Raw genomic sequence first — 20155 nt, 5'->3', positions numbered from 1 at the left:
GTTACTTAAATTTATCCAAGTCATTCCCCCTCTTCCCAAGCAGAGACTTAAAGCAATACAGTCTATGTTTATAGCTAATTGTACAATTACACATTTTAGTGTAGCTCCTGTCGTTGCACAGTGTTCTAGTCATAAAAAAAGTATTTTACATCAGTAAAGCTGTTTCATGCTTGAGGACCAAAATATCTTCATATCTGTACATCTATATTCAGACCCACACGGTGAGTTCTTCCAAAATGCTGTACCATTAAAAAAGGAAGGTACGTCCAAATCATAGCTGACTGTCAATACCAAAACTGGAGATCAAGAAAAAGTTTAATCAATTAAAGAAATGAAAATCATGACTCAAACAGAACTCCTGGTGAACTGACTGCTGCATGACAGTGACACATGGTGGGATTTGTCTCCCTGGATCACCAAGGTGAGACAGAACATTCTACTTTGACAAGTTTAGCTACTCCTGTGCACAATAGGATTGTGAGTTTACGTGCTTAACACACCATTTCAGCACCTCACAAAGAAAAGCTACATATAATTATACCAGACCTAGGGATACAGAGATCTGCCTTCCACCAGAGAGTTTTGATGGGGTGAATAAACTAACAAATGTATTTATCATTTCAGCTTACTGCCACCTTCTGGAATCATGTTTTACACAGATTTTTGAACTTAACTCAGATCATTGTGTTGGACTGTTAAAAAAAAAAAACAAAACAAAAACCACAAGCCCACACATCCACCTGTCAGAATGTGCTGTTTCTATTCTGCTTCTATTACTAACACCAGCAGTTTTCTGTAACAGTGTGATTGCATGATTATAAAGGATTAATCAGACTACTAAAAATATGCACGACTACTCTGAAATTGTATGAAGTTTATTAAGCATTTCTCCAGTCTGTCTTCATTAATATACAATGTTTACATACAGAACACTTCAGTAATTTTATACTTAAGAGATGCTTGTATTGAAGTATGCATACAGACAGAAGACAGAACATCGTAATTATTACATAGCAATTACTTGTATGTTTTTTCAATCACCAACACATTTTTCAATGATTGCTCAGTCAATCTTTATGCATTTATTTGTGAGAGAATTACTGATTATTTAACAGCTTTTAGAATCATAGAAACATTAAGGTTGGAAGAGACCTTTAAGATCATCAAGTCCAACCATTAACTTGTCTCTTTGCTGTAACCTCTAAACCCTAATCCATCAGTCTGCCATGCTGACTTCAATGACAATACACTATTTAAAGCCTTTCTACAAATATATAAAAGAATAATTTACACTGGAACAGACTTCTAAAGGTCAGCTAATCTGACTAGACTCCAACTCTAAACAAGTCCAACAATATCAAACTGCCTGTGACATGTCAAGGCCTGAATACCTCCAAGGATGGAGACTCCATGTCTCTTCTAGTGAGCCGCTAATTCCAATGTTTGACCACTGAAAGGGTCTTCCTAGGATGTAATGAAAACTTTTGATGACGTAGCTTGTCTGTATTGCCTCTTGTCCTATCCCTGAGCATCTCTGAGAAGAGACTGACTAGATCTATTCCCTCTACTTGTTTCCTCATCAACATATTTAAAGATATGATCTCCCTCAGCCACCACTGCTTAAGACAATGAATTCAGTTCTCTCAGGCTCTCTGCATTTATAGTGCTCCAGCCCTCTAATCCACTGGTCTTGATCCACTATGGCAACATCTTTCTTGCAGCTGGGACCTTGAAACAGGACTCATATGCATGATACCCAAAGTTAAAACTTACCTTGACAGGGAGCATGTGCTTTGTTTTATACAAAGAACGGCAGATTTTCAAGATTTCATTCCCTATGTTCTCCTTTTCCTCAGGTGGACATCTCTGCAGCATAACAGTCCCCAGTTTCACCCAGGGATTACCATTTGTGCATGATCTGGATTGAAAGTGTTACTGTCAGTCTGAAAAAAAAAAAAAAAAAAAAAGATGCATATTGAATATAAATATACATACACCATTTTCTGTAGGTTGTTTTCTGTGTGTGTATGACTAAAAGTACAACCTCATGAAACAGAGAATAAAGTCCTACAACAAGTTACTGTCCTGATGCCATCATTCTTTCACTGTAACAAAGAAGCTTAAATTACTTGGAATTATTACATGCTGTTACAATCCCTGAGGAATCATGCACCAGACAAAGATTGATCAAATTGGAATAGCATAGGAACAGCTTCTCCTGGCTTTATACCAGCTGATTTCCCAAGCAGAATGGTATCGAGGGAGAGGTGACAGGGATCCAGCATTCCTAATTTTGTTTGCTTTGATCACATTCTAACACCTTCTGTCTCTCAAGAATCTGTCTCTTGCTTCTGAGTGGAGAAAATATTGCCAGATTCACATTTTAATTATCAGGTCCAAGAAGTACAAACAAAAACAAACCTTTTTTCATAGCCCATCCAAACAGGGTAGGCAAGTGAAATTACATGAATCTGAACTTCTGTTAGTAGATATGTACGCAGATATCTTTGTTTTACATATTTAAAATGTTCTTTTAATTCCACACAGACTTCATGCTATGTTACCATTACACAGTCAGACTTAAACAGATGGCAGACAGTAGATACAAGTACAACAAGGCAACATTCACTGTAAAGTTTTGTTGCTGCAACATTTCTTAGCCTATAGCTGCTATTTGGTAGATCATGGAGATGCTTGGATACCTTTGTTAGGAATAGGTGCACTGGCTAGGACTGGATGTACTGACAGAAATGGGCACAGACCATTTTTAAGTGATAACATGATGTGTAGCACTGGAACACATCCGTGCTGCCATTTTTCTAATATAGATTAAGTTAATGCATTTCAATTCCCAAGTATAATGGACTAAAATCATGCACAATCACAAATTATTATTATATTAAGCCACAGTAACACAAACACTATCATCTGTGCATAAACTTAGGAAGGAACAAAACATGTTTCAAAAATCACCCCATCAATCTCTCTGGTCAGTAATCACATCCCAAAGATTTGTGAAGCTTTTCATTTTAGCTTGAAGGAAAAACAAAAAAATATCACAGCAAGACCAAAACTGGCAGTATGGTGTTACAATTTAGTGTAAATTAAGATACTCATTCATCACATGTAACAAGGAACAGTAAAGTGCTGTCAAAGTGCTGCTTTTCAAAGTTATTTAGCAGCAATTGTTAAAGCAACACATTACTATCATTGCAAATGGAGCCTGTTAAAAGAGTCTGCTGGACTGACATATACCAAAAGTCTGACAACTCTGGAGAGGACAACCACCAATATCTACTATTTCATATATAAAAGCTGTCTCCTCCTCATTGTCCCCTTTCAAAAGTACATACTGTAAACAAGTAAAACCAGCTCCACATGAAGCTGACATTACAACCCAACACGAAAACCAGACAGAGAAGCTAGGAGTGAGTAACTCTGAATGCAAATTAAATAGAACTCATTGTCTTTCTTCCTTCTGACAACTTAATTGAGCCTTTCCATCAGTCACAGTCACTGAGCACAGAGCTGCCAGAAGTCTGGCTAGGAACAGCAAGCAAAACTCCTCCTTTCCTCTCCTTCCAACTTGACAGGTCGAAACCAAAGATGTCAGTTTCTTCAACAAACACAACATAATGCACTTAACCCTGTGATCCCTCAAGTAAGGTCAGGAGAATGAAAAAAACCCCTGCAACTCCATCTTTGCCACTGGTTAAATGGAGAGCTCCTGCTAGATCCATTTACTACTTAGAGGCAGAGAGTCATAATGAATTTCCATTTCTATAGCTGCTGCCCCCAGAGTACATTAAGAAAACCTGTAAGAATTTCCCATTAGAAAAAGGAAACAAAAAAATCACACTACAAACACAGAAATAACCAGAAAGATGCAAGGCCATCAAGGCTTTCCATATGCAAATTTATTTAAGTAAAGTTTCAGATATATACTTCACTTAAAGCTTTTCTCAACACAATTCCTTATAACTATTTCAAATACTTTTGTGATCTGCTAACATTTTTTATTTCCTCTGTTACAGAGTAGTAAACAAGAACTGCCTACATATACAATAAGGGTTCTCCTTTTACAAAATCTTTAGTCTTTCTGTTCAAGCCAAGGAAAAAGAATTTTGCTAATTGAAGCAGTATTTCACTTGAACTTTTGTTTTATAAGTTTTGTTGGTTTTTGTTTAGTGTTTAGATTAAAAGAAGTTTGACGGTTCCCATACACTGCAAGGCATCCAATTTCAATTACCATCAAAACCAAAACTATAAAGTTGGAACATAAATTTGTGACAGACCACACAGCAGTCCTCTTACTTCTTAATGTACTGAAGACAATTTCTGGCTAGTAAAACTGTCACTAAAGGATTTAGGTTAATGTTCATCCAGAAACTGCAAACAAACTGCAGGCTTGAAGGTGAATAATCCTTACAGATTACTTTGTCACCCACCAATTCTCTACACATGCACAAAAGAGTTACTTTTCATAAAAAGACAAACCTTAACTCTTCTGACAAATCAATGCACATAACCATTCTGGGGAAAGTACTCCCCAAGTTAAAACAGGTTGTAATCAATACCCCAAAGTACTCCTAGATAAACACCATTTAATGACTCTAAGCTAACTACTGTCACATGTGGCATTGTTCTTGCTAGCCAAAAATTTATCAGTACTACTGCTCTTTTTGAAAGATTCGACCTTTGCCTCATAAGTTTATATGAATCCTTATATCTTAGAAATTATTACCAGTTATAGAATACAACAGCTAAACTTTTTACCTTTAAATGTATTCAGAAAGTCATAGACAAAACCCAAAGAGCTCGTAAAAAACAATGTAGTCAAGATGTTCCAAATTAATACTTTCAGTTAATAACCACTCTGATGGGTACAATTCTGAAGTCTTAAATAATTATTTTAATTCTATATTGTTGGGCTAGGATATGTCTGTCCTAGTATATATTTCTTACTTTTGGATACTTTATTCAGAGACAAAAATAATAGGTATCGGATCTAGAAAAGAGAAGTATCATTGCTTGGTTCCATTACCCTCACAGACCTCCTGCAGACTGTCTGCCATGACCATCTGAACATTAACTTTCAAAGGCTTTTCTGCAAAGTAGACCTTTGAATGGAAAAACAGCCAGAACTTTCTATTCTTCTATGGATTTTGTTCATACTGCCAGAAACAAGAGCAAAATACACAACTTGAAATTTAAGTAGATTGAAAACTCTCCGTGCAACAGTTCAGGCAATAAAATGTTTTTCTGCCTCCTCCATTATACAGACTACATATGCTTATATAGGTTTTACAGGAAACTGATTGAATCAAGTCTGTTTCAAATAAACCATATATTCTTCACAATATCACCCTTGTCAAAGGTCATACTCCTCTCAGCCGTGTTTAAATTACTTGACTGAAAACTACATGATATTAACCAAGACTTTGAACTCTGTTATTACTTGACTGTTTGAAGAAATGCTCACCCATTGCTCCTGTCCATCGGCGGCCAAGCTTGAAGTAGTAAAACCAAGTGCTGAAACTCAGACAGACTCTGACTAGACTCCAGAAGTCCCAGGAAGAGATCATACCTTTTTTCTTCATTTTCAATATCTGTTATATCTACCTGATGGTGGGGGGAAAAAACAAAACAAAAACTCACATATCACCAGATTTATTTTTTCCCAGAAATCAGTGATTTAAAAGGAATTGACAACTATTTCTGAAGGACATTGCTGTTCTAAAACAATGCAGGGACACAGTGAACATAATTTTCCCCGAAACTCATTTTCAATTACATGCGAATAAAACAGGAGAGCGCAGATGATGGAGACGGACTTGGGTGAACATTCCTAGAACAATGTAACCCCACACAAATACAGTCATTGATTAGTTAAGAGAATCTTTTGTCTGTGTTCTTCAAACAACCAAAAATTCTTTAAATTTCTTTTCCTCAATGTATAGACATAAATACACACACACATATATTTTAAAAGAATGAGCATGTCCAGTGCTTCCCTAATATATATTACTCTCACTCACCTATAAAAATTCAATAGATTTTCCTTAGTTTACAGCACCTCATCTTTTCTCGCATAGGAAAGAGCCCTGAAAGATGATTCTAAACTAATTTACCCAGCAAAGAATATTTACTAACATGTAATGCAATAGTTCTCTGCATAGGTGTTCAAATCTAAGAAAAACAAAACTCCATACCCAATCAGTCAGTTTCCAGACAACTATATCTGGGGAAAAGTGTCCAACTCTGTTGAAAACCTGCAGCTTCTGCCAGGACTTGAATTCACTTCAGTTGGTGACAGGTTCTTTTACAGATAATTACTGCTTGCAGTTTGCATTATTAAAAAAGTGCAAGGTAAAAGGTCTGACTGTCGAAGGAAGGTTGCTGTCAATGAGAACCAACTTGCTACTAAATGAGAAGCAGTTTTTGTTTAAAAGTTTGACTATCACACTAGGTGGGCTTTCCAAATGGAACAGCAATTCTCTGTCTACCTGATATACAAAATTTCTTGCAGTTTAAAAATAATTTGTTGCAATAACAAGGTAGCTTCCTCTGCACTATGAACATAATCTAACTCTTGAATTCTTCTTCCAAAGCCCAAAAAGTTCCAGAATATCAAACACTTCAGTTTCATCTTATAATTCCACTGAAGATACACAGCATTAAATGTTAACTTTTCTGTTTCAGCCCAAGTAGTCCTGAGACATCAAACATGGACAAAGTTTTCCTTAGTTCTACAGCTACTCTGAAAGATTAAAGATCGCATTCCAATGTTTGAAAAGTGGCTCTGAGACATCAAGGGCAAATTTTCAATAGAGGCTGGAAAACAAACATTACTGATGCATTTATTGAGTTGCCTACATAACATGTGACTTTAAAATATTTAGTGTTGAAAAACTGCTTGCTTCTGTCTCCTGAGTATATCTGAGAGCACCATATACTGCAACATTTTAGATAGTGAAGAAACATTTACAAGATCTGTCCATTTGAAATACTCTCCTGTACTGCAAATGTCACATAGCAGACATCAGTTACCCACTTTCAATATCCCTAAACTCCACCCATACTTGCTAACATAAAATATTATAATATTCAGTATCTAAATAACAAGGTTGGAAAGAGAAGGGTAAAGGCGCCGTAAGACATGTTAACCTCTAAGGTTCCAAAATATTTAACATGTTAGCAAATTAAATACTAGCTAGACAACAGAAGCCTCACACTGCTTATCTGTCCCCAAACTCCTTTTTCAGATTACTAGCTCTTTAAATATTTAAACCATGTAAGTAGCATTCTGGATGGCCCATTGAGTACATTTGCACAAACAGCATGTTACTTCAAAACACAGACTAAATGTTAAGATCGCTCTAATGATAACCATAAAAATGTCAAGAAATGGCATAGACAATATTAATAGATGAGAAAAGCTGTAACAAAGTCCTCCATTAGTAGCAAAGAGTAGATGAGAGTAGGTCTGACATCCTACTCAACATGAACTGAATTCAAATAATTCTGCCTAATAATGCATCTTTACAGACTCAGGATTACATTTTTTTGCAAGGTTAATTAATCCAATGCTATAATTTTGTGTTTTGGACAGCTGGATGCTCACAACATGATTGCTCATGACATAATGCATTTTAATTCAAGTGAAGTAAACCATAAGAACTAACTTTGTATTCTCAAGCATGGAGTGCATTTCTGCAATATTTCTTTTTACAATGGCCTTCTCTCAAGTCGCCTACATTTCCCACTTCGAGTAATACAGTGAATTTACTACAGTGTTAATGATTGGAACATGTTGCCCAGGGATGTGGTGGCTGCCCCGACCCTGGCAGTGTTCAAGGCCAAGCTGGATGAGGCCTTGTGCAACCTGAACTAGTGAGGAGGTGTCCCTGCCCAGGGCAGGGGGAGTTGGGGCTGGATGATCTGTAAGGGCCATTCCAACCCCTAAATTATATGATTCTATGATTTGTAGTTTTTAAGAAGACTATTGAAAATTCACTTCTTATATGGCATTTTAAATGCACACCACTTCCATTTACTGTGAAATAGGTGAGATTAGAAAGTGATAGTTGCTAGAAAAAAGCAGTATCTTGGGTGAGGTCTTAAATTATATTTTTTTTATATATGTGTGTGTATGTCTGTACATATATATATATTTATAATATACACACACAGAGAACATAGGCTTGCCTCTGTGCTGTCTTTATTTTCCGAGGCTGAGAGAGAGAGCATGGTGAGGAAGCAGACACCTCTCAGCAGAAACAGAGCACACTCTGTGTTAAAAGGTAGAAATTTCATTTTAACAACGGTGAAAACTATCTAGAAAACTAGAGCTGCCGAGGTTAGTCAAGCCTGTTGTTTTGTTGTAATAACAGAGAAAAAAAAATCCACTTTTAATTGAATACTCTTAGTAGCAATTTTGGATGATCTATTCAGATGTCTAAACTGCTCAAAGGATACCCACGCAAAGATAACTTGCCAGGAACTGCTCTGAGCCCTGATAACTGCCTGTAAAGAAGAATCTGTCACGAAGCTGAATAACAAGACCCATAGCCAGGCCTGAACTTCAGGTGACCCCAAAGGAATATGAAAAACAAGAAACAAAGACGAAAAAAGAAAAAAAAAAGAAAAAAAAAAAAGAAAAAAAAAAGGAAAGCAAGAACTTCTAGTTTTAACAACAGATTTACTTAATTCTGACTTGATTTTCTCCAGTTTCATGCAGTGTCTTTGGCAGCAGAACACAGCTGGCATCATGTTTCTCATTAAACGGCTACACAAATATTTACCACAATGGGAAAGTCAATTAGGGGAATTAATTGTAGAAATTATACTCATCATAGATTATAAAACAAAACCCAAATTAAGTAAAGCCAAACCTTATGTTAAACTGTTAAAATACACAATTTTGTTATCGAGGGACTGCATATGTTCAGAATCAAGAATATGCAAACATCCACATATGCTAATGCTCCTTTAAAAAATGACACAGGAAATTCACAAAGCAAAATACAGGCTCCAAAACCAGCACCAAGTGTTGCTTACAACTACATTAGATACTACTAGCTATCTGAAACAGTACAAACTCCTCTTATTACTATATTCTTTTGTTGAGCACTTTGCTTTCGCATCTTTTCCCAGTTTCTTCTGTTACTAGGTAGCAGCTATTAGGATGGCTTATAGAGAAGTTCTGATTCATCCCACATTATCCCTGCTTAATAATGCCAAAACTCAGGTCACTATTCTCCAATATTGACCCAGACAGAAAACGAACCGTATTTCTGAATGGGAGCGCAGACTGCAGCTATGGCCTGTAGCAGGTACCACATGCCTGAAGACAAGAGTCAGATTTTCTTGTTATCTGAGAATGCGTATTTTGTGTGTCCTTGAGTGTGGCCACTCAAGGACAATTGTGTCATTCATTGAATTACACAATTTGAACTATCAAAACAGCTGTTTTCCCTCAAGTAGTTATGGTCTGCTTACCAGTAGCAGAGACTTGTCATAGCATATGTTCAATCACCTGTCACTGCCTTACAGGGACAGTACTGAATTGCCTTACCTTGCAAATCTTAGGAGAATTAAAACATTTGATGAAAAATTTATTGCTGAAGTCCAGTTATTTATCAAACAATTGGCCAAATATAGCTCAGTTTTGGTATAATTTTGCTTGTAGGAAGTTACATGAGATAAGACTCCCATAAGCTTTTTAAAACGTTTGGGTTTATATACAAAACATGTCCTACATATGCCATGGGTGCTTTTACTACTGAAGTAGAAATAAAAAGAGGAATCTGGCAGTTGGTTGAGATATTTGTAATGTTTGCAATAGTACATTATCTGAGCATAAACATACCCTTTATCATCCAACGTCAGCCATCCTAAGCAAACTTGGAATTCATGCTCTTGATATCTGGTGTTAGTTAGAAACTTAGTGCACTTCAAATCCCTCCTCAAATAACAGCAAATGTTCTGCCTTATGACAGAACTCTTCAAAGACTTTTATTAAGTCCTATAAGAATAAGACTCCTTCCTCACAGTTTAGATCCTATTAGATGCCCAAAATGTTGAAACCACTCAACACACTTTACCGACTTTCAATGCACAACGTTTTGACTCATCATCTCGTTCCACAGATTTGTAATTGCTTTATACTCATCACATGCAATAAGCACAAAGGGGTCTAAATATGAGAAGCTGCCTCACAAGTTTGTTCAGTGGCTTCTAGAAAACTATTGTTTTATCACAATGATCAGATGACACACTTGAAGAACAGTAAGGTTAAGTAAAACTGGACATTAGATGTGACTGATAAAGAAAACCTTTGGCACAGCAGTCTGCAGGATTAGTAGGCTTAGTTTGGAACATTATTTCACTCTTGACATTGAAGTCAGTTTAAAAATCAGTATTTACAGCAACAGTGGAATGTTGCTGTACCTAAATTGTGTCCTTGAGTCATGGATATCCAGTACAAAATGATACTAAAGGACAGATACATCTGATAGAGTTGCAAATGCTTTATTACTACAGCTATATAATTTGAGAATCTGGTGCTGACCAGCTTGGCTGATGAGAGTGAGTTTTGTTTTGAAAAATGCAAATGCCAATACAAAGAACCAGCGTATCCAGTCCTCTCCTTCCTCTGATGTAAAATACAAAATGCTGCTTATTTACGTATGAGAATGGTGAGCAGGAAAATTAATGCAGACAGACCTCCACCTCTATCTGCCTGATGATACTATTCTGCAAATTCCATTTTCACTCTCTTCAGGCATGAGAGAGACACAATTTTCATCAAAAGATTTTGCTCAATACTAAGGAGATAAATGATAAGGATGTTTATAAATGAAGACTCAAGCTATAGAAGTCAGAAAAATATTTTTGTTCACTATAATTGCTTGTTTATTGAGAAAAGCTACAACCATGCTTAAACCCAACTCCCTGTTCTAAAGGCAGAGAAATGTGCTTGTTTTCCAAGAGATGCAACCAAAAACTTACTGATTTGCAAGATTATAAAATTCATTTTATTACATCCAGCAGATGGTAAATGTAAATATTTCAAAATGTGTTCATGTTCGTCACTGCAGCATAAATTTGAATTAATATGGCGTTGAAAATAGAAGCACTAAGAAGGCATTTGTGTAGTCCCTTATTGCTACAATACACTTGCAATTTGTCAGGACTCTCTTGTAAAATGAACTAGTTTTATTCATCTCCTTCCCTGCCCCCCAAAGCTGTAGTAGCAGAGAATTCATCTATGCTGTATTTTAAAATAATAGGCAGATGTGCCATGAAAGATTTTATTCAGATTCAAGACAGGGAACACTGATGCTAAAATTTGCTTCCACTCATTAGACAGAGCTTAACACAGTTTAGAAACAATGACTGAAAGGACTGGTAACAATTTGATCGAATTTCTCTAATTGCCATCTTGATGTGCCGTTGATGGCACAAAAACACAACAGTCTTGCCTTAAGGAGTTTACAGTCTAATAAGGTAAATCAGCAAAGAAAATACAGCTCTTCCTACACAACAGGTCAGCTAGAGTTGGTCACTGAAGAAAGCAATCTTTTCATTTTTCAGGTCACCCTGTAATCCATTGTTCCCTGTCGTGCCGGTATCTGTGCAGCTACTGGAAGTCTGCACAAACATAAGGTACTGAAATCTACCTCCAGTACAAACCAGCAAAGTTAAAAGCTTGTTACAAAGGACACACAAAATAATAAGTTAAATAGCTATTTTAAAGTTAATTATTCACAATATGAACACAAAAGTGAAAAATCACCAGTGAAAAAACCAAACCAAACCAATCCTGCAGAAGTGTACAACTGTTTCTGAAATTGTATAGCTACTGACTCTGCAAATTAAGATTAGAAGTTTTTTCAGGCTATCATTTACTTCATTCTCTTCAAACTTTCAAGATGCTAGACATCCTACCAGCCTAGTTTAAAAACATTAGACGCATACTTGTGAAACAAAGCAAAGCCACAAGCATGTATTAAAACATCTTCACATGACCTTCACGTGCCAGAGCAACAGTAAACCCTTTGAAAAGGCAAAACCACAAGTGCTCTACTCCTCAACGTGCTACTAACATCCCATTACTTCTAACTCAGGATTTCTGTAAAAAGAAAACTTGTAAATTGTGAATGAGAGGGAAGTCCTCAGACACAACAGGGTCAGGCTGGGGCGAGCAGTAATAGGCTTGGAAGAACAAACCACCATGTTATTCAGTCACTTGTCTGCCAGTGTAGGGGCAAGGGCAAGGGAAGTCAAAAGCAACCAGGAGAGCAGAGCCACAAGTTTGGACATGGACAGTTTGACCTATCTGGTTAAAGGCAGGTTAGTAAGAGACCTCACATCCAGCCAGACAGGTGAGACCAGAAGTCAAAGACCCAGAACAAAAGGTGTGGGAAACTATTACTCTTTCTCCTTACTGTTTTCACCTCCCTATATTCTCATTCTTCAAAGCTTAAAAGGTTTTAGTACTGGAGGCAGTCATTATTGCAATTTATTCTGATAATCCTACTCTTGTTTTTCTAACTCTTCCTTCCACGTCTGGGTATTTTGGTCACTGTTGAACACAAAATACTGGGCTGAATTGGACCTTAATCTCAAGCAGCACTGACATTTTTATATACTCACACACATATTAAGATTTACTGTTATGAAAACACAGTGAACCTACAATATTTAGTTATATGCAGTTTGTCTGTGGGAACAGAGAGACACAAGGAAGCTCATGTTAAATGTGTACTGTAACAGCTGAATTGGAGTCAATGAGGTCAGGCAGAAGTTGCTTCTCAGAAATATACTTTACAGACTTTCCTCAAACTTACTATCTCCTTGAAGTACTTGCCCTAGTATTTACTGAAATTTTGAAATTTAAATGATAATGTAATACACTATATCTCAGCACTATATTGCCATGTACAGACCCAAAGGCAATTAAGAAATATAGTTCAAAGAACACATTTATACTGCACGATGCTTTACAGACTTTAAATATTCCCTATGTTTAAGAATTAAATTCAAAAGATTTCCTAGAAAAATGAACACTGACTGCCAAATAACTACGATGAGGCACTAACATAATCTGCATCTTTACTGAGTATTCATTTCCTATTTTCAGAAAGCCTTTTTTGTAAAGCTGGTACAAGCTTCTGCTTTTGAGAAAACCCCGAAGAAAATTGTGGTTTAGATTATAAAAGCATTAGCTTACTCACACAACTGTTGGATAAGAACCTTGCAATTTGAAGAGAACATACTTAAAACCAAATTGTAAACCTGGCAAGTTCAAAGATTCCCTATGCACAAAGTTCCATTAAAAAAAAATTTTCTATCAATATGTGTCAGTTGTGAAGTCCATCTTTCCTTTAGCAGAGATGAGTTTTACCTTCTCAGAAATGCATTCAAAATCTATTCCTCTCATGGCAGAGGAACCTGTCAGCTTTAAATAAGACATTTTCATCCTACTTTCTCCATCTGCCCAAGCTCACATGGAAAATTCTACTTTCAATCCATTTTGGATTTTGGTAAATGAAAACTTGCATGGTAGTGAGTCACCATTGAGCAATGGCAACTTCTTAAAAACTGCTCTACTGGCCTCAGAAATACTCCGGTATAATAAAGGGATTTAGTTCTTGTTTAATGAAAAAACACTGTAGCAAAATCATGATCCAGTTTGTCTGCTGGACCAGGGCTGCAAATTAAATTCCCTTGCTTGAAAGAAGCATTTTTGAAGCCATGCTTATGGAGTTATCCCAGTTAATGAAAAGCAACAGCTTTATTAATATCCATTTAAAAAACAGTAACAAACCAAACCCAACAAAAAAACCACAACAGAAAAATCAACCCAACCCAAATGCAACAAAACATATCCCCACCATTTTCAAAGTACTGAGTCCAGTGAGGTTTAGGTTGGATATTAGGAAAAGGTTCTTCACCTAGAGGATGGTTGGGCACTGGAACAGGCTCCCCAAAGAAGTGGTCACAGCCCCAAGGCTGATAGAGTTCTAGAAGTGTTTGGACAATACTCTCAGGCACATGGTGTGATTCTTAGAGTAGCCCTGGGCAGGGCCAGGAGTTGGTCTCAATGATCCTTGTTGAGTCCCTCCCAAGTCAGGATATTCTATGATTCTACTGCTGATTTCCATTACTAGGGGGAATATAACCTGAGACAGTGATGCTAAGATGTATCACATATCTCCCCTCCATTTGAGTTTCAACCTAACAAGGAGACAGAAATCCATGATGAAGTGCAGTTCAAGTTCCAAACTCCAAAAGAACATGGGCTGCTCTAACCTAGACTGGAAGAAACAATCACTGTCTGACAGACCAGAAGGAAGTGTCTGCTATCAAAAATACAGTCTTACAACAACCAATACAAAATTAAAGTTGAAGTCAAGAGTTTTGCACAAACAAACTCAGTGTTCAGAATCCGTGTCTTATACACCAAAGAAGGGAGAACTCTAAGGTCAGGCTTTCTTGCACTGTCCCCAGAGCTGAGGACACATTTTAAAAGCTACTATGAATATGAATGCTGACCACATATATCAGACTGCTGCGTGCAGATAGTAAAGGGATGAACTCACAGGTCAAATCCTGCTCAAACTAAAGCCAGTGAACAGCACAAGCAAGTTATAAGACTCAAGTTTAAAAACAAATCAACCAGAAGGTAATGAATTAAACTAAGGCTCAGCCACATATTGAGTTCTTGCAGAAATACCCAAGAACTTTTTTCTTCTGAACTGATTTATATGTTGCTTAATTCCTTATCTGCTTCATATGCAGCTCACTAAGGAATGCATATAGATTCAATAAACACAAATGCGTTGCCTAATGCATAAAAATGAGTAACTCGTGCAGAAAATAAAATCCATTCATTTGTATTCTGCAGGAGACTATGTCCTAATCTGCAAATACATTTCAGCACAGAGAAAACCTTAGAAGACTGTACATAGATATTGATAGAGCAATATGGGCAAATAAAGAAAAAATTATGCATCTGAAAGATTTACATAGCTAGCTAGCTGGAACTGAAAGAGACAGGATTGACATATACAATTTAAAATGTACACTGACTAGGTGTGAGTTAATAGGTAAAAATTTGTACCTATGTAAATAATGGCTGTAACTGACATCTATGCAACATGAGGGACTTAAAAACACATAAGCAATATTACTTGTATGTGCCAGGTACTAATCTCTGTTTCATATTTCATAATTTATGTACAATATAGGTACTCTAACATCTAGAACAGTGTTGGAAGATACAGCCTAGAAATTACAAGATTTTAATCCTTAAATATTACTTTTAACTTGAAGCTCTCAAATTAGCATCAGCCATTTCCTTCCATATCATATACAAGTGACTCTTCAATTTATCTTTTCTGATCACCACTACCATCAAGCAGCAGTGAATGCACAAGCTCCTAGTATTCAGCTCTATGTATAACTGCTGTCTTGATAACCAAAGTATGCAATTCTTGCAAATAGAGGAAAAATTATTTTAAAAGCTGTTTTCATGCAAATGAAAACTTGTCAAAATTAATCTTTCCAAAATGCCATCCTGCAGATAGGCAAAACTAGCAAAGTCAAAGATGCATTTAGAAAAAGATTAACACAATAAACTGAAATGCTGTCTTTTAAGAACAAGAGGCTGTTGATGTTGACTCCAATTCTAAATAATATTTCAGCACTACTATTAAAAAAAGGAAAGAACTTCTTCCAGCAATCTGTTCCAGTGCCCTCACCAACCTCACAGTAAAAAATTCTTTTCTAGTATCTAATCTAAACCTACTCTCTTGCAGTTTGAAGCCAGTTCCCTTTGTTCTGTCACTACATGCTCTTGTAAAAACCCCTCTCCATCTTTCTTGTAGGCTCCCTTCAGGTACTGGAAGGCTGCAATCAGGTCACCCTAATGCCTTTTCTTCTCCAGTCTGAACAAATCCAATTCTCTCAACCTCTCCTCGTAAGACAGGTGCTGCATCCCTCTAATCATCTTGGTGGCCCTCCTCTGGACTCATTCCAACAGGCCTATGTCCTTCCTGTGCTCAGGACCCCAAAAGCTGGAAGCAGTACCCCAGGTGGGGTCTCACTAGGGCAGAGTGGAGGGGCTGACTCACCTCCCTTGAACTGCTGCCCATGCTGCTTTTGATGCAGACCAAGACACAGATGGACTTCTGGGCTGCAAGTGCACATTGCTGGCTTACGTCCAACCTCTCATCCACCAGTACCCCGAGGCCTTCCGGTCAGGGCTGCTGTCGATCTGTTCATCCCACAGGATGTATTGACACCAGGGGTTGCCCTGACCCAGGTGCAGCACCTCGTACTTGGTCTTGTTAAACTGCATGAGATTCCCACAGGCCCACTTCTCCAGCTTATCCAGGTCCCTCTGGATGGCATCCCCCCTTCACAAAGTTTCAGCAGGTTTTGTGCTCAGTGATGTATGATGCATACCAATGCCAATAATTCAGCAAGAGACACCCGAGACTGAACCACAGTTTATCCACCCATTTCTTTGCAACGTAATAATAGAAGTCTGACTACAACACTAATGAGCTCTTATTTTTCTGAAACAGGGATCAAAGCTGAGTATGCACTGTTTCAAACATTCTCCATTTATACATTTATTACAAAGGACCTATTAGAGAAAGTGAATCCACGAATCCATGAATCCACTCCAGAGCATTCATATCTTCCTCGGAAGCGAGTGCTACTAGCCACAGAATACACAGTGTGCAGGACTTGTGTTTGAAACTGTCATGTGCACTCAGCTATACTACTTTTCTCTCTACTTTGTCTTATCCACTTTACTCATGTAGTTAATGGAAGATATTTCATTTGCATCTTAAAGTATTTAATTAATCACACATGCTACAATTTATGTTCCCACGAAAAATACATTTCATATTTTCATACGGATAAATTGCATCTTCAAGGAATGGAAATTAGTGTTTTAAAATATTAATTAAAACTTAAATTAAATTTCTTAAGCTTAATTTTTATGCATTACCAGTAGAGAAACAATGTCTCTAGAATTATAAACAACATCATAACAAATTTACGCAAAGTTGATAGGAACATAAATCTTTCTTCTAATGAGGCATTTTTCACAAATAAAAGATGGCTGAGATTAAACAGATACAGCTCCTTACTTGTATTTTGCCAGATCAAGCTAAATGCAGGCCAAGCTAAATGGTTTCAGCAAAATGACTTGAAAATTCTTAAATCTCAGTGTGTTTTTCAAATCCTTATGTTTAAATCTCTGACATGAGTAGAGGCAATGGGGAAAAGCTTAAAATCACTGGGCATTGCCATTGCAATTTTCATTACCAAGTCAGATGAATAATCATCATGTAAACAGACATATTTTTCATATACCGGGGGAAGAGGAACAAAAGAGCAATGGAGTCTTGACGGCCATACCCAAGTTCTCAGAAAGTCATTATGTTATATAGACATTACTAAGGTTGCTGAGACACAAACTTGCATATGGCATACATGAATTGCCTATGTGAAAGAAGGAATAACTGCTGTATACATCCCACATGTGTAATACAAATTAATGTGGCAATTTTTCAAAGTTAAACTTCAGGGAAAAAAGAATTTAAAAAGTGCCCAAAGTTACCAATTCAAATGCCTATTTAATATCCCTTCCAATTCTCAAAAACATTTAGCCCTCACAGCTCTGTAAACCCGAAGATCATGAAAAAAACATAACAATACGAGGGGAAAGGCTAAATGAGATTACCTTCTCTAAATGACAGAGCTATTGGTATTTAAGTGGCATGCAAGTAGTAATTACACTTTGCATTTGCATAATAATGAAACAATCCTTTTAACACAAGGTGTGTTTTATAGAAGCTTCAGAGTTATGAACTTCCTATCTTAAACTAACCCTTGGTTTACTTACAGAAGCTTTGCTAGTGCCATTGTAACTTTGTGGGGCAAACCCCTAACTCCTTACTGTAACTTATGCCTTGTAACTGGTCACTGAATGTCACACACACACATAACCTCTTACCTGACACATTACAGATGTCAGACACTACCCCAAGTCATTGCAGAACATGTTTTTATATTATGTGAAAAGAAATGGATTTCCCATCTTGGATAAAGGTAAATTTTTATATGAACATTCATTCTAAACCATGTCTTCCCCCCACCCTATTTTTTAATATATGAAAAGACAGTATTTTGACCCGTATTTTTCATGCACCAGTTAACTAGAAAATTACAGAACCTGAAGAGCTCAGATAAAATTCATCAAGGGGATTAAAACAACGCATGCCTCCTCCTCCTCCATAGCGTGGGACGCTACCAGAATGTGAATTAAAGACTCTCAAGCCTTTGAAAAATGAGGACCCCTGAATTTTTAATTTTGTTAACTAATCATTAGAGAACTGGAAATTGCTGTGTTTCTGAGTGTTTGATAGGTAGCTGCTTCCATAAAGTACATTTCTAATTTTGTAAGAGCTGGCCTGTTTCCTGGCACATTGATTTGTGGGACCACTACTTACGGCACCTAGAGCATAATTAAATATTAAGTCCCTCCCTGATGTATGCAAAGTCTGACTAAGAGGATTAGTAGACACACTAAGGGTGGCTTTCACACATTTTCTGGTAACTGAACACTGCAATATCGTTAAAATTATCTTTACTCAATAGAAATCCACATTCATCCTTTACAGTATCGGCTGGCCTGTTTTGTGGCAAGGAATGGTAAAGAGATCCCCTAAAAGCATGTAAAAAAATGCTAAGCAAGTAAAGATAAAACAATCTGGAAGTAAGATAATGAATACATTTTTGACATACTTGCCACTTTTTTTAAAAAAAACCCTGAAACTAACAAACTTTAAACACATTCCTCTAAAAACTCAAAAAAGCATTAAATTCACATCCCATCCACTCTCTGGTTTTAAATGTGATTTTTTTTATATACTACTTTGTTGCATGAGAAAGGATGGCCAAATGAATAAAGGTGTGGTGATGTTAGAGAAATTGATGCCTACAGAGAAGGCAGAGTGACACAGCAGTCTGTACACATGTTTGAAAGATGTAATTCTTCCCACATACTTTTTCATCCTGCTTCACCCAGGATTATCCAACAACCTGACCAAACTTTTAAATTGTGCTTCAGCATCCCCTCCTATAGAATGAGATTGCTTTTGAGGTCTTTGCACCTGAAGCATTAACTTGCATGAGAAACTTGCATAATGAATGCTTTGCCAAAGCTCATAGACAAATCTCTCTCTTTGCTGTTCTGCGGTCATGTAAGTACTGACTTCTGCAGTGTTCTTGTTCCACTAACATACCAGGGAGGTCTGGGAAATTTATGGTTTTTTATTATGCTATTTTCCCTGTTTCTTAACTCACAAAATATACAAGCTTCATCATCAAACAAGGTCATCACTTGCTTTTTCTAGTATCGGCTTGTAGAATAGCATTTGACATCACCTGACTAAAAGAGAAAAACAAACAACTAAATTTTTGTATTCTTGGATATTTGTGCAGAACTCTGAATTTCAATGACAGGTATCTAATGGACAAATCAACATGCCTGTTCTGTCTAAATAACCTATTAGTTACCTAGCACAAAATATTGCAAGAAAATGAAGAGTTCTCATCTATCAATTCTGCTTGAACTGACATGAAAATGATAATAATTTTTATATGTTCCAGTAGGACTCATATAATTGCACTCTGTAGCAGGAATTGGGGTGCATAATAATGATTTTTACATAGGTACATATAAGCAAAGCTTCACTATTGCTAAGTACACAAACTATTTCTACAGTTAGCTAAATAATAAATAGCATATACAGAGAACTTTATATTACAGTACTGTATATGAATTTTTATTCAATTATCTCTCAAAGGTTTCAGCTTATCTACTGCAGTAGTTAAGCTTTTTATTACATGGTTTCTTCTACTAGTTGCTTACTCATCAGCAAAAGTGTAAAGCACTGAAGTGATCAGCAACTTTGTGTGTATGAACTGCTGCTTATAATCAGTACAAACTTCTTCCCTCACAAAAAAACCCAGAAAAGCAGGTTTTCCTGCCTGAAACTAGGAGTATTCTAAAAATCCAGCACTTTGGGCAACAGCAATTATTGACTGATTATAATGGAGAGGC

General features: G+C 36.8%; 1 protein-coding gene across 1 annotated transcript in view; it reads right to left on the bottom strand.

Moving 5' to 3' along the window:
- Nucleotides 1-20155, bottom strand: part of NBAS (neuroblastoma amplified sequence) — a 154199-nt gene that overhangs the window by 15975 nt on the left and 118069 nt on the right. The window contains exons 45-46 of the mRNA XM_009072753.1: nt 5483-5622; nt 1774-1918 (exon numbers count right to left, since the gene is read on the bottom strand). Of these exons, the coding sequence (XP_009071001.1) occupies nt 1774-1918; nt 5483-5622 (285 nt within the window). The remainder of the gene's footprint in view (nt 1-1773; nt 1919-5482; nt 5623-20155) is intronic.

This window comes from Acanthisitta chloris, unplaced genomic scaffold (genome assembly GCF_000695815.1).
Source record: "Acanthisitta chloris isolate BGI_N310 unplaced genomic scaffold, ASM69581v1 scaffold704, whole genome shotgun sequence".
NCBI lineage: Eukaryota > Metazoa > Chordata > Aves > Passeriformes > Acanthisittidae > Acanthisitta > Acanthisitta chloris.
This window is presented reverse-complemented; position numbering and strand designations above follow the sequence as displayed.